Source organism: Aspergillus flavus, chromosome 1 (genome assembly GCF_009017415.1).
Source record: "Aspergillus flavus chromosome 1, complete sequence".
NCBI lineage: Eukaryota > Fungi > Ascomycota > Eurotiomycetes > Eurotiales > Aspergillaceae > Aspergillus > Aspergillus flavus.
Window position 1 is genome coordinate 5,622,680 of NC_092406.1, and position 15,070 is coordinate 5,637,749.

The 15,070-nt window shown below is 48.2% G+C and overlaps 6 protein-coding genes across 6 annotated transcripts; 2 read left to right on the forward strand and 4 right to left on the reverse strand.

Annotated features, from left to right (window-relative positions):
• Positions 1–587: 587 nt before the first annotated feature.
• F9C07_11130 (putative copper-transporting ATPase) lies at positions 588–4,130 on the reverse strand (the record flags this gene model as incomplete). The annotated part of the gene is made up of 1 exon (XM_041284485.1): positions 588–4,130. The coding sequence occupies one exon, from the start codon at positions 4,128–4,130 to the stop codon at positions 588–590; it is 3,543 nt and encodes a 1,180-aa protein (XP_041140044.1).
• Positions 4,131–5,780: 1,650 nt separating this feature from the next.
• On the forward strand, positions 5,781–6,830 carry F9C07_11131 (uncharacterized protein; the record flags this gene model as incomplete). The annotated part of the gene is made up of 2 exons (XM_041289177.1): positions 5,781–6,039; positions 6,121–6,830. 2 exons carry the CDS (start codon positions 5,781–5,783, stop codon positions 6,828–6,830), a joined length of 969 nt encoding a protein of 322 aa, XP_041140043.1.
• Positions 6,831–7,193: 363 nt separating this feature from the next.
• rgsB (RGS domain protein) lies at positions 7,194–8,905 on the reverse strand. The gene is made up of 3 exons (XM_041289159.2): positions 8,643–8,905; positions 7,852–8,578; positions 7,194–7,794 (listed from the first exon to the last, which is right to left on the reverse strand). The coding sequence occupies exons 1-3, from the start codon at positions 8,795–8,797 to the stop codon at positions 7,558–7,560; spliced, it is 1,119 nt and encodes a 372-aa protein (XP_041140042.1). The 5' UTR covers positions 8,798–8,905; the 3' UTR covers positions 7,194–7,557.
• Positions 8,906–9,830: 925 nt separating this feature from the next.
• GcnE lies at positions 9,831–11,360 on the reverse strand (the record flags this gene model as incomplete). The annotated part of the gene is made up of 6 exons (XM_071507556.1): positions 11,321–11,360; positions 11,156–11,250; positions 11,042–11,098; positions 10,776–10,984; positions 10,603–10,717; positions 9,831–10,550 (listed from the first exon to the last, which is right to left on the reverse strand). The coding sequence occupies exons 1-6, from the start codon at positions 11,331–11,333 to the stop codon at positions 9,831–9,833; spliced, it is 1,209 nt and encodes a 402-aa protein (XP_071366066.1). The 5' UTR covers positions 11,334–11,360.
• Positions 11,361–11,591: 231 nt separating this feature from the next.
• Positions 11,592–13,318, forward strand: F9C07_11134 (putative DNA repair protein Rad1; the record flags this gene model as incomplete). Its single annotated transcript, XM_071507557.1, has 3 exons — positions 11,592–11,694; positions 11,750–11,779; positions 12,264–13,318. The coding sequence occupies 3 exons, from the start codon at positions 11,592–11,594 to the stop codon at positions 13,316–13,318; spliced, it is 1,188 nt and encodes a 395-aa protein (XP_071366067.1).
• Positions 13,319–13,638: 320 nt separating this feature from the next.
• F9C07_2280155 (fructose/tagatose bisphosphate aldolase) lies at positions 13,639–15,010 on the reverse strand. The gene is made up of 4 exons (XM_041289157.2): positions 14,731–15,010; positions 14,297–14,676; positions 14,121–14,244; positions 13,639–14,064 (listed from the first exon to the last, which is right to left on the reverse strand). The coding sequence occupies exons 1-4, from the start codon at positions 14,811–14,813 to the stop codon at positions 13,797–13,799; spliced, it is 855 nt and encodes a 284-aa protein (XP_041140039.1). The 5' UTR covers positions 14,814–15,010; the 3' UTR covers positions 13,639–13,796.
• Between the last annotated feature and the right edge of the window lie 60 nt (positions 15,011–15,070).

Genomic DNA, 15,070 nt, shown 5'->3' on the forward strand with positions numbered 1-15,070 from the left:
AATGGAATCGGTATGATCTAGTTGAACAATTCCTGCACATAAGCAAGCTATCCCATTTTTGTTTCTTTGACTGAGCTTGCGTTGTTGTCATGATTGACGATCTGAAATATGATTCGAGCGTGATGCAGGTCTTTTGTCTCCTTTTCAGCCTTGTTAATGATGTGATGTGCGCCATGTACGCTGCTATATTAAGATTGGTGATATTGTGTAGCTGGTAGATAGAAATTTCGATAAAGACCTGAAATTAAGACCCGGCCTTCTTGCTATGGTGTGCTGTAATAATTACCGGTGTAAGCTCTCTACACTAAAGAGATCAGAAGCTAGGTACCTCACTACGGTCATCGATCAGAGCAACCCAATGTAAATAAGTAGTATCGTTGACCAAGACGCTATAAACATAACCAAGAGGTATCGTATCAATCCAAACAATGAACATTCAGTATAATCAACAAACTGAATCAAACAAATCAGACAATTCTCAGACAGGTCATCATATAACCCGAAAAAAAGGCATGCTTCTAATCATGCTGGATGTAGTGTATAAACTCCATAAACAAAAAGTAACAAAACCATAGATGTAATTACGATTAGACGGCAGGTTCAACGGTCTGCAACGGGACGTAGCCTTCGTCCGAATCCAAACGACCCGATGGTTTACCAGTAACAAAGAACCAAAACCTTGTGCCTTGGATCCATCGTAACGGTCCAACACGACCACTGGATCCACTGACGGAGAGGGCTGCTTCCCACCAACTCTTGCAGGAGCCACGGAAGCTGAGATTGCCCATTTCGACCTGCTTCTCGAGCTTCTCGGCATCCATCCAGCGTGGTCGGCGCCAGAATTTAAGGAGAAGGCTGCTCACCACGACCGAGATGCTTGATGCTGCCATTGCTGCGCCGGCCGCCATGGGGGGTAGCATGTATCCACCGAAGGGGAGGAATAGGCCCATGGCGAAAGGCAGACCAATGACGTTGTACATGCAGGCCCATACGAGGTTCATTCGGATGCGGTTGAAGACAGCTCGAGAAAGTGACAGACTTGCGGGTACGGATAGGAGATCGTCGGGTCGCATCAGGACAATGTCGGCTGCCTCCATAGCGACGTCTGTACCAGAAGCAAGCGCGATACCGATAGATGCGGTGGCCAAGGCTGGAGAATCGTTGATTCCATCGCCGACCATGGCAACCCGTTCGCCTGATGCTTCCAGTGATGAGATTATAGATTGCTTGTCGGAGGGAGAGACAGAGGCGTGGACAGATTCGGGCGAGATGCCAACAGCGTTCGCGATGGATATAGCGGTAGCGTGCGTATCACCTGTGATGAGCGATGTGGAGATACCCATACGGTGCAAAGCTGCAACCGCTGCTACCGCGGTTACCTTGACAGTGTCTCGGAGCAAGAGCGTTCCCGTGTACTGGTCATCGATTGCCACATGAATCCTTGTAATACCAGCAGGAACCTTTGACGTCGCCATATCAGAATCCGCAGCCTCGGCGGATTCCGGTACTGAAATGTCTCTGGACCTCAAAAACGTGGCATTTCCAATTAAGACGCGGTACCGAGCGCGCTCGGCACTGGATGCAGGCTCGACCAAAGCAGATATGCCTTTTCCAACACACGCGTCAAAATCGCCCAAGCTACCCGGCAGCCCACCTTCGTCAGGATGGCCGGACTCTGTCTTAGCCGCGGAGAATATTGCCTTGCCAATAGGATGCTCGCTGTTCATCTCTGCGAGGCCAACGATCAGCCACCAGAGTTTTCGGCGCCATTCATTCGAAGTCCAGTGACGTTCAATCTTAGCCTCAGCCACGCTCATTTTCCCAGTAGTCAAAGTTCCTGTTTTGTCGAAAACCACGTGAGTAATCTTTGTGGCAGCTTCAAGAATAGCACCGCCTTTGACGAGAATTCCTTGCTGAGCACCAACTCCGGTGCCAACCATAACTGCTGTCGGGGTGCTAAGACCCAGAGCACAGGGACAGGCGAATACAATGACCGATATGCACAACTTCAGACAGACCATGAGCTTACCACCATTATCGTCCGCGAGGAAAATCTTGGGCGGGTGCGGTAACAAGTGGCTCATTACCATCCAACCAAAGAACGTGATCAATCCAAGGCTAATAATTGCTGGGACGAAGTATCCTGCAACGGTATCAGCCATGCGTTGAATAGGTGCCCGGCTTGTTTGGGCGTCCTGGACAAGCTTGACGATTTGACTCAATTGTGTATCTTTGCCTGCTCGTGTGACCTTGAAGTCAACAGAACTCGTGCCGTTCACTGTCCCAGCGATCACAGCGCTACCCTTGGCCTTGTGGATTGGCAGAGCTTCACCAGTAATCATGCTTTCATCAACATAGCTTTCACCTCGAATAACGATGCCGTCTGCAGAAACTTTATCTCCAGGGCGAAGAACGACAATGTCACCAACCTCAATCAGTTCAGTTGGGATAATTTGGTGTCCTGGCCCAGGCCTTTCATTATCAGATGTTGACTTCTGCTCGCCGTTACCGGTTCTGGAGGCTTCCCATTCTTCTGCCATCTTCTCCGCCGCGATTGGGTCATCGTAGATGGTCGTCATCGACGGGGCCAGCGACATTAGCCGGGAGAGCGCGGCGGAAGTTTGTCCTTTAGCTCTGTTCTCCAACCAGCGACCAAGTGTTATGAACGTGATCAGCATCGTGCTCGTATCAAATACTGTGCTGGGCCGCTTATGAGGCGCAATAATCAAGGCCATCACCATTGTAAAGACACTGTAGAAAAACGCGGCGGATGTGCCCAACACGACGAGCACATCCATGGTCGGCGAGCGATGTTTTAGAGATTTATAGCTGGAGATATAGAATCGTTTCCCGACACCAAACTGCACTGGGATAGTGAGAAGAAGGCAAGCAACATCTCCAAGGTAGAGGCCAGGAATTAACTGTACTTTGCCAAAGTCGAGAGGGCGAAGGTACATAGGCAGTAGCATATTAATGACAAACACAGGGACAGCAAATGAGACAGAAAACAAGAAGGAGCGCTTCCACTCCTGGACCTCCTTTGTCTTGGCCAGGGATTCCAGTTGCGCATTGGTGTCATCCGTGTCCGCAAGCAGGGCGTTGTATCCGGCAGCTTCAATCGCCACCACAACCGAGCGAACCCCGATGACCGAACTGTCATATAATACCGTTATCCGCGAGGTAGGGATGTCTACCGATGCTGAGGATATACCTGGCTTCTGAAGAAGAGATTCCTCTAGAGCACCCGCCGAGAGTGCGTCTCGTAAGCCATGAAGGTTCAGTATGACTCGGCCTACGGCACTCGAGACAGGAGCTTGCGGTTCAGAAGACAGAATGGTCGCTTCAAAACCAGCATCGTCAATCATATTTACGATGCTCTTAGACGGTAAAGCCACGGGATCATGAGTGATGATAGCGCGCTCGGCGAGCAAGCTTATATTGAATTGGACCAAGCCATCCACACCACTGAAAATGTTTTCGATACTTGACGTGCATGCGCCGCATGTCATACCGTCTATAGAAACAGTAGTGACCATCAGTCGCGACGTAGTTTCAGTGGTCTCCTGCGAAGCTCCGCTCTGAGGCGCAGCGGTGTCCAGCACCCTAGCGCCAAAGCCACGGTCTTCAATGATTTCTGCAAGCTGATCGGGTGTAACAGTAGATGCATCGTGTTCTACAACCGCCCGCTCCGAGAGCAATGAAACATTGACCGATTTCACGCCAGCTACCTCCTTCAAACCCCCCTCGACCGCTGATGTGCAGGCACCACATGTCATCCCTTCAATCGCTAATGTGGTAGTTGAGACCATTGATCCCTTCTCTTTAACTGTAGTTGTATCACCCGATGGGCCCGCTGGGCTATCTGTAGAGATAATCGTCGCATCAAAGCCGCTATCCTCGATTATTTCGGCGACTTTGTCCGGCGATAGTACGTTTGGATCATGGTGTACCACAGCCCTGCCCATCATCAAGCTCACCGACACTTCGCCAACACCATCCACACCTTTAAAAGCGCCCTCTACGGCGGACGTGCACGCGCCGCACGTCATTCCCTCCACATTTACTGTGGTGGTTGCCATATGCGCTGGCGATCGGGCGGCGGAAGAGCCATCAACCTCGGCGCCTAACATCGTGCCTTGTCGGGGATCAGAAACCAGGCAAAGCAAGCCAGGCGTAAACGTGTCAGTGCATAGGAGCGGCTATCTGGCCCTTTTAGTTGAAATAAGAACGGAGCGATGTTAGCGCCAAAGAACAAAAGACGTCAACTAGTGGATTCGATGGAAGGAAAATCAAGGCGGATGCGGTCGGAAGTACGAGCGGATCGATCAATTTAATCTTCGCCGAGCTGGATTTAATCTTCGCCGAACTCCAATGGGGGACGAAGTCAGTGAGCTGAGGCCCTGAGGGGTTTCCGCCTGTTTTTCAATGATTTGCATATGCACGCAAAAGAAAGAGGAAATTGCTCTATTATAAATCGATGCCAAGTACCAGCTATTGTCTAAGGAGTGGGGGTGGGAAATGCAAAGTACGGAGTATATCGCATTTGAGGTCAAACGTAGCCACCGGTACTCGTATTTTACCACCAGTAGATTAGATCGGATCCGAGATAGATTGCCTTTCAGGTCCCCTTTCCATTCACGTCTCCCTGTGCTTTTCCAAGGGGTTCTTCCTGGAAATGACGGACAAGGACTATAAAGCTCATTCTTTTCATGTTTGCAGTGAAAAAACTACTCGTACCCTACATTCCAGCCTGGGAGGGGGTTGGGATTAAGTCAAGGATTGATGTGCATTCCACAGTTTGGCTGTCCAGTGGATCAGGGACTAGTAGCCTTACCGTACCGTACGGCCAGAAAGCACGGATGATGGAAGAAAGACCACGTACTTTTCCTCGTCAGCAGCTTCCACGGATTCGATTCCAGAAATAGACCACAATAGGTAACCCAGAAATGAGTCCAGGTCCAACAAAAAGGAACAGTTGGTTAAGAAACGAAAGAAAGAAACTTCAAGATGTCAAAATAATCATCGTTATTAGTTGAAACAATGAATCTGCACGTCAGAGGAAAGGGTCCAGACCATGAAACAGTCAAGAGCCTCTAATGTTTCATTTTAAGCGCTATTACCTGATATCCTCTATGCTGTTCCTTTGCAAGTATATTAAGGGTGACAATTGCTCCTGAGATTCTGACAAAGAATGTTCTCAAAGATTGTTGTGTGATTCGTGGTTTCGACTCTATGTGATGCAGGTTCCTTGATGATAGTTCTGTAGTCTCCTTGCATCCATTTGTAGGACTATGCGCCCTTCCTGGCATATTGGGCATTAGGTTTCCAAGGACAGCGTACTCCGTATGATAGCTGCCAATAATCGGACAAAAAGTTCTTGACTGATGAAGAACTACTTTGAGGTAATTAATCGAACTGTTTAAAACAGTTATATTAGCATCCAAAAAATGTGGCAGAGAAAATAAAGGAAGGAAAAAGCCTGAACATTGGACATGGTAAGAGTAAATTTCCCGATATAGCCTAGTTATCACATGTGGGGATAAATGTCATTGTTTGCATTCCAAACAAACACCCCATTCGGGACATCACTTGGATATCATCACCATTGCTTTCAGCAAACATCTCCCATTCACACCGACAGACTGCATAGTTTCTAAGCGGCAATAGAAGTGATTTGCATGGAGTAGGGAAGGCTCTCTGATAAGGAATAACAACAGACAATACCGGGATATAACATATACCTTGTTATCAACGCTCGCCAAACAACCACTTCAGTCCAAATGGATCAGACACACTCTAGGGCCATGGAGGCCCTCCAACCCTTCGTCCTCCTGGCCAACTCAAATAGCGCTACATCACCGAAATTCGTCGCAAACCTGATCACAAATGCCACTTCGAGTCCGAACACTTATGTATTCGCAGAGCTGCTAGAGACGCCTACAGTTCAAGCCCTCCGGTCAGAGGACACCCCCGCGGAGTATCAAGGATACCTTACATTACTGGAGGTCTTTGCCTGGGGTACATGGCAGGATTATCAAAGTATGCCCCACCGAAATTGATCTTAGTCTCATGGAGTTTATGAATATCATCAATGATTTAATTAACGCATCTCGAAAACAGCAACGCCGAACCTCCCTCCACTTAACAATGAACAAACCCTAAAGCTCCGCCTTCTATCTCTTCTCAGCCTATCTGCAACCATCAAGCCACTCACATATCAGACCCTCATGGATGCACTCTCAATCGCAGCTCCTTCCGAGCTCGAATCTCTAGTCACAACCGCCATCTACTCCTCTCTTATCACCGCCCGTCTCTCCCCGGTGACGAACCCCCCGACCATCAATGTGACCTCCGTCGCACCCTTACGGGACGTGAAGCCTCAATCACTGACAACGATGATCTCAATCCTCACACAGTGGGAGACCCGCTGCGGCGACGTCATCAGCGACATCGAAGCCGAGATAGCTAGGATCAAGACCGACTCGGCAAAGCGGCGCGCGAAGGAACAGGCTCGGGCGGTGTTATTTGAGAAAACGTTGTCAAACTGGGGCTCAGATGGGGGTGAGTCAAACCCCCGGTTTCCAGGATCCAAAAAGCAAAGTTGGCACGGAGGTGCAAAGGGTGGTTCCTCAGGGTTCGTTGGCAATAAGCGCGAGTTCAGCGGGGATGACTTCGATGATGGATACTGGGACAACGGTGCTGATGGAGCCTATGATTCACAATTTTCTACCTCGAAGATGGATATTGACCAGGGCGCAGGATCGTCCGCTACGGGATCGGCGGGTGCTGGAGCTAGACATGCGAAGCGTGTTTTAGGGAGGAAATCCTAATGTGATGTGATAAACTCAAGGGATTACCATATCTCTTTCTCAGATGACGAATTATCGCTAGATCTTCTTGACAACTAGGTGTTGAAGCAAGCACCACGTACGGCCTTTTTAGATCCTCCTCTCTCTCTCTCTCTCTCCCGTCCAACTTGTACGCGGTCGCCCATTAGAATGTATTACTCCCATTATTTATGTCACATTGTAAAGCCTAACTCTCATGCACTTAACACTAAACCAAAAGGCTCGCTGAAGGTCGTTTAACGGACAATCTTAGCAAAAAAGGGGTATTCTCAGAATGTAAACGGACAAAGAAAAAAGAAATTTGGAAAAATGGTGTGGAACAAGGGAAGACGATATTGGCAGAGCAAAGGTAGACGGTCCACTGACCGGAAATTGAGGCAACTGGGATCCGTGAAACTAGGATACCCTGTCAGCTGATCATATAGGTTCAGGATCATGAGTCCGTTGCTATGACGGGGAATAATATATGCGTTAGTTTCGCGTGTTTTGACCACCCTGTTCAGTGCAGCACGTCGCAGTTGCCAGAAGAGCTGGGTGGCCGGAGCCAAGGCGACATCTGATCTTGTATGCCAGACCTTGTAGCCATATGGTTAGAGCTGCCGGCTGTGGGCAGCCGGGATTACACGCCCACACTAAACCTTCCAATAGAGGCACCAAAGTGAACCCTAAAGACTCGGTCCAGAATCTGGCATGTGTGACGCCAGTGAGCTCAGAGCATAGTACCAGGAACAAAGATGAACAGGACACTGAGCGCGGTGGCGACGAATGCAGCGATTAAAATAGTTGCCGTGGCGCGTTTGTTCAACAGCTTTCGCACGTAAGGTTCGCGGATCGGCGACCAGTTCATAAAGGTATATTCACTGTATCCGAGAAATGCCATGACAGGGTCGATCTTATATTGATATGAGACAATAAAATAGGATGCGACAATAAACGGTAGTATCAACTGCATGATTGTTAGTGTCGAAGCGCAGCAAAAACCGGGCAAACCACTACAACATACCCAACAACGGATGTGCCTTGGCTTGTCGCGGAGGACAACGTAGAAGGCACCCCAAAACCCGCCACCAAAGCTTATCAGCGCAAAGGCGAGACGGGCAATTGTACTCAGCGGGACAAGGTTACCCAGGGCCTTCGCCTGCAAAAACCCTGGGAATGCATCGCGCTCCATGGCCTGGAAAACATAGTCTTTGGCGGGATCAAAGACTTCTGGGTCATCTCGGCCGTCATCCTCAACCAAATTGATGATCGTAGATACCATATCCTCCGGCAGTACGATTTCTCTTTCTGCGCCAGGAAGCAGGTATGTATACAGAATCTTCTCTGCACTTGCACGAATGTCGGCCCGTGCCACAGTATGGCCAGGCGAAGTAGAATCGTTCCGCGTTCCAGAGCTTGGGCGAGGTGGCTGTTCATTAGATGGTGTGCGGGCGGCATTCTGTGAGCCAAGGCTGTCTTGGGGCGAGTGCCCTGGGTTATGACCATCAGCGCGCAGGAATGCCGATAATCTTTGATCGGCGTCCTGATCATCCAAGTCATGGTTGCCGTGTCGCAAACCAGAGGGTCCGGCTTCCACCAGCGGTATATCGCCAAAAGTCTCGAGGTTCCCTAAGGCATCAGAGGAGCCTTTGCTATCTGCTTTCTCCAAGTCGGGAGTAGCTACTAGAACAGATCGGCGCAACTCTCGGACATAATGACGACACAAAGACATATGTTGCGAAACATCGAGCCTAAAATCAGTATGGTTAGAAGCTTCTCGGGCGATTGGTACGCCAAGGCGCGCATGTATCATACCAAAAGTCCAAATAATCGACCGAGCGCTGCTGGTCCCGCATGTAAATGTAAAACGAAAAAAGATCGACAGGAGCTAGTGTACGACGGCTGAGGACTTCAAAGAGAGTCGGGAGCCGATTCCGCTGCTCCAAGTCCGTAAGCGAAGGCGACGCCATCTTTTAGAATGATAATTATGTCGAATAGTGAGATCGGTCTAAGAAAAGGGGAAAGAACGTCTAGGTCGGGTTGCGGGAGGGATTAGCCGTAAATAAACCGCAGGGTCCAATTATGATTTCGATGACAGCAACAGAGATTCTGGCGAATGAGTAAAGTAACGAATGACGAGGGAAATGATTTGGGTGTGAGAATTGGGTGGAATTTGTCGTGAATAATTTAGAATTTTGGAGCCTGTCCGTCACAGAAACCCCTGGGAGAGGGGGAGTTAGATGAGAGTAAACAAACAGCCACCGGATCGCAGCTGAAACCCAAAAGTCAGGCTCAATCCATTCAGAAGCCCAGCAAGGATCGCAAGCTGCAGAGTCCAGAGTGAGGACGTAGAAATAGAAATAGAAACACACCAGCCTTCAAGTAAAGCCTCCAAGAGACTTGGGATGGTTGGTTTCTTTCTGCACGGCTGGCAGCCCGCTAAGCCCAAACTAACGGCCCGCCTTAACGTTGATCCGAAATTAAATTGGCTTGGACCCACGGCCCGATGATCACCTCCACGTTCTCGACAGCTTTCGGCAAGGGATGCCATCATCCATGGATACTCATCCAATTCAAGGATCGCCGACCCAGATATGTCACATTTCTTTGCCAAAAAAAAATAAGCCTTGAAAGGATCGGCAATAAAAATGTGACTATATCGAATGTCGCCTAGACTGTTCAAGGAAGGAAGGAAACTGTTATAAATATATATATAAAAAAAAAAGAAAGGACAAGGAAGTATACAATGCCAAGGAATAGCACTGTTGCACGAATCCCCTCGAGTTTATCACCTAGAAATACATATTAAAAATAAAAACCGAAATGCTCCATGCATCAATTGGGTATTTGCTCATGACACCGTCTTCAGAAAAAATTCAAACGCCAGCAGCCGAAACTCCTACCTCTCCAAGCTCATGCAATCATTCAATCGATCAGTGGCCATCCGCCAGGTGCTATAAGACAAAGGTTAGCAACGCGGGTATCACCAAACCAGGGCTGCACTCATGTACTTACCGACCACTCGGGAATATTTCGAATTTGCTGCCACATAAACTTCTCCAATTTATTCGCACTTTTTGCATAAGGCGTGTTCTCGTTGTTGTATCTTCGACAATTGTCGAAGATCAACATAGCATCTTTGATGAAATCTTGTGGTGTTGGATACATGTCCTTCTCATGTTTTTCCTCCATGGTCGACAGATCCATTGGCTCCTTGATCACTTCGTAATAATCAGGAACCTCGTCACGATTGACCGGCTGCGTAAAAGGCCAGGCTGCACTATGGTTTTGCATATCGTTCAGCAGATGTAGTAGTTGATTGTAATTCGGTCCATGGCGTGGTTGACGCGCTAACTCATCCATGTCGGGTGACCATCCAGATTGCTTGATTGCCGGGATACTTAACGGATCGATTTTACACGCTCCATTTTTCCATTCCTTTGGCGGGGCGTGTATGATATGTGACCGGCTGAAGGCACGGATCTTGGCGTGTACTGCTTCTTTCTGCTTTAGAAGCATACGGCCAATTTCAAGATACCGTATTTTTGGAAGCATCGTACATTGCATAATGGTGCCCCCTTCATAATCCTTAATATAACCCATCCAGATAGACTTATCCAGTGTAATTTCCTTGGTGAACCCTTGCTTCTTGAAATACCCAATAGCATAGTTATCCGCATATGTCAGGAAATGCATGATAGGCGACGTTGCCTTCACATAATCCTGTATAGCGCTTAGCATTCCCTGTGCACCGCAATGTGTCGAGACCAGTTACCTTCAGGTGAGACATCAAATGCGCACCATAACCCTTCACCTGTTGATCAGAGGATATGGCACAAAAGACAATCTCCGCAAATCTGCGACTGTTAAAAGGCCTGTATGTAATTCCTCTACGCATCATTAGCAAGAGCGTGTGCCAGGCCTCCGAAAAAGATCACGCGCACATACCCTACTACTTCCAGTGGATGTTTGACAATGGCGATAGATAAATGCGATCTATCATAGACCAATCGAGCAATGTAATCTTTGGGCATCTTCGGGAGCTGCTTCTGAAAGATGCACTTCAGTCCAGTGAGGACAACAAAGCTGTCGCGCGAACCATCATTATTAACGACCCGGAATTCGATCTCCCCTCGACGTTCTTCTAGTACGGCTGGCTATCAAAGGTCCATGATAAGCATTGTTCACATAAGCGATCAAACAAGGCGGCCTACCTTCTCCGGGAAAGGAACAATCCTCAATGGTGGCTTTCCCAATGGTCCACCTTCAGACTTTAAGTTACCGTTAGCACACTCCGCCGATAGCATTCCTGTATCGAAGAAACAGACCTTTGGTTCCCTCTCTGGGGAATCGGTGCGCGCTTTCTTACTCTGTAGCTGTGAATCTGGGGAAAGGGCTTCCTCCGAAGCTTTCCGTTTGTTGTCTGGACCTTCGTTCAGTAAATAAACACATCAAGGATCTCGGGCAATCGCATTTCAGCACTGTCCACTCACTTTCTGACGCCATTCTTGTTAAGTGTACAAGTAAGTAAAGAGGTTATAACGCTTGCTTGTCAGCTCTTAGTCCAAGCGGCGCGATCTCCACGTTTGGCCGATATGGGGGGTCGGTATCGGGAACACAATGATCCGGCACCATTATGCCAGATAACTATCTACTTGTTCTAGGGAACTTCAGTAAACTTTCAATAGTCTCCAATTCATTCGTTTCATGCTATATTTGCTCTAGTCGCTATCTACTGGGCTTCATAAAAATCAATCTATCCCCATGTCGTTGAACGAAGTTTGGGAGGCAGCCTCCGCGAGCCCTTACGCTCCACTGATTTCCAAAGATAGCCAGTTCTCCGTCGGCTTCACCCTCTTGCTTTCTGGTAAGACAGGTTCGCGCTACAGGCCATTAACCGATAGCACTAACGAGTATTCCAGCACTCATATTGACTGGTCTTTTCGGACTGAGTTTGTGTCCCTATCCAATTTACTTTCATCCTTTTTCTAACGTCCAAACAGACCGTTCTTTCTTGAGTATCGCTTCATTTGGCGTCCCGGCGTCGTTGGCATTCGGGTAAGAAAAGCGCGTTGCGCAAACGGACCGACAATGGCTAATACCTCTATCCAGCTTCGGGGCCGTATACATGATCTGCGCTGTTGGGGTCTACGTCTAGGAAGACTTCCAGATCTTTTCAATGTACCATATACCCAGTTAAGAGAGAAGCAGAAGGATTATACCATTAGAAACGTCGAAGCTCTTCCTCCCTGCAGACTCTCTTTTAATCTAATTTGTCCGAGTTCTTTCCTTTCGATCATTTCCGCTATCTCGTACACCCAGCCATGGCCGACGTGGAACCCATCTTTTCTGCTGTTTCCAGCAATGCTCACCATCTCTATACTCTGCTACAGTGCATTGGTTTTGTACCAAAAGCTACCGTGCTTATTACCCCAGATGGGATTCGCTTTTCTGTGGAGGAAGGCCGAGTAATACAAGGACTCGCGTTTCTCGACAAAGCCCTCTTTACTACATACACCTTCAATCCACCAGCCGCGCCGAACAGCACTTCTGGAGATCTGGGGGACGGTGATGATTCTTCAGATGCTACTTACAACCCGTGCTTTGTTGTGTCGCTTTCTGCACTCCTTGAGACGCTGAAGATTTTTGGTGTAAATGATCCATCCTCCACTGGGGCCAACAAGGCAGTTAGTGTCCAACCGTCGAACCCCTCGTCATCGAACGCCTTTACCACACCCGCATTGCTTTTTGATCGTTCATGCACCTTGCAATATTTCCAGAACGGTTCCCCTTTGAGCATCACTTTATCAGAGACAGGAATCAAGACCACTTGTGAACTAACGACCTACGAACCCGATGGTGGCGAAGTCGATATCCCTCTTCAACGTGATGCCATCATAATGAAGGTCATTATGCGCTCTGCCTGGCTACATAATGCCATTGTGGAGCTGGGTGCCACTAATCCAAACGTATTAAAGATATCCGCCTCGGCAGATCGGGAACCTTTCTTCGCCTTGTCCGGTTCTGGTGGTCCGTTCAGCGAATCGTCTGTAGAGTTCTCAATAGAGGAACAAGGCCCGAACAACGGGGCGTCGTCCCAGTCTCGCAAAGTGTTGACAGATGACGGCACATCCAGGTCTCGGGCTAAGAGGACCAAGCTTGCGCCTACTGTCACCGAGACCTTCCTTGTCAGCCCACCATCGTCAATGGGTTCTCGCATCAAGCAAAATTACCGATTTTCCCTTATGCAGAAGGCATCTCGTGCTATGTCTGTGGCTAACAAAGTGAGCATTCGAGGCGACCGGCAAGGAGTTTTAAGTCTTCAGTTCATGATTGAATTCGACGCACACGGCTCCAGCGGCGCGAGCAATACCACAAGACCATCTGGGGGATCGCTAGGGCCCACAGTGACCTTTGTAGATTTCCGCTTTGTGCCGTTACTGGATGATGAGGAGGCAGCTGATGAGGACAGCACGGGTGATCTCGAATAACGTCTTTCTGCGCAACAACAGCTCTATCCTAGAGTACAAGTTGGCAATTTAATAGCTTGGGTTCAGTCAATACAATATACTCGCTCGCAGCGATGGCTCTACGCAATTGATATCTCATACTAATACTTATATCTCCGACAGACTATCACTAGGCATCATGATCGTGTTGAGTTTAATACCATTCTATAGGACAAACGCCCAATTATCCTACTTGCCCTTGTTGGCTCAGTCTTTTGTAATCACGATACAACTTCCTGGTGCCATAAATCCTTCGTAATAACTGTCGCCTATGATTTGACTACGCCTTTTGAGGAAAACTCTTTACTACTTCACATAAGCATTTTTAATGAACGTAATTTTCTATCATCTGTAGTAAAAAGTACCACAATGAGTCTAACGCTTACAGTATGCTCGCCTTTAGATGGCTTTAAGATATATTATTAACATTAAGAGAAGAATCTCGCAATTCTAATTTCTTTTATACCTTTCCACTGCTGCCCATTATGTCCATCCACCGCTCCATTGACTGTATAAGAACCTCAATTCCCTCATCAATCACCTGTGTTATAGGCTTGTTGATATTAGCTCTGATATAGTCATACCACGGGTCCAAAACGAGCTTGTTGACATTGAACTTGGAGACACCTGCTTCGATACACGCTTTCGACAGCTCTGGGGAAAAGTCGTTGGTTCCATGTAACACCAATCGGGCGCGCCCATTAAGTGCTTTGAAAATTCCGCGAAGCCTAACACATTCATGAGATTCAGCGACGCTCGGTGTACTTTTCATTGCAATTCTTACCGGTCCATGTCTGGTTGCGGCCCTTTGGGACCATAATCACCGTGAAGGTTGCCAACACTCGGAGCCAGATAGTCAACCCCCGCACGTATGAAGTCTTCAACATCTTCAGGGCTAGTTAAGATTCCTGTACAAAGTATTAGATTAGAAATTCTGAGTTCAACATTTGGATTTCATACCTTCCAAATCACCTGTGTCCATAATCCCATCTTCACCACCTTCGATTCGCCCCGTCTCGGCCTCCGTCGATATTCCCCTAGCGTGACAATATTCACGCAAAGATGCGGTTCTTTCTAAGTTTTCCTCCTTCTCATAATGACTCATATCTACCATTATCGAGTCAAAGGGGAGGGTATCAGCGATCTCTTTGATCTGATCATAATCCTGTGCGTGGTCGAGATGAAGTGAGATAGGAACAGAGGCTGCTCTCGCTGCGGCTGCGGCTGCATGAACAAGTGATGGTGTTTGGGTCAGCGCCGAAGGGAATAATTGAATGATTAACGGCGACTTGCGGTTTTCGGCTGCTCGGACGAATGCAGTGATATGTTCGACGTTATAGCTAAGGACATTTGTTAAGTTGTATACTTCCGAAATAGCAATCACTATGACCTACGCAATTGCTGCAAGAACGCCATATCGGCCTTTTTCCGCTGCATCCAAGATTTGCAGGGTCTTGTTTGTCGCACGCCGAGTCATTGTAAAGCGGGGTTAAAGATAATTACTGAGCTGTTTTGGTGTCCAAGAAACACTATCGTCGTGGGGATTTCGCATGTTCTTTAATTGAGCTCGAGCTCATAACGAGATGTGCTCGTGACGAGGCAGGTGGTCCTAATGACTAATGCGGTATCTGCAAGCGCTGGACAAGGAGAACAAGGCCCACAAAGGTCAGTTCGCTGCCACGTGGCTCAGGCAGCCTCGGCACGTGCTCCAACCCCGACCCGACTTTCCAGCAA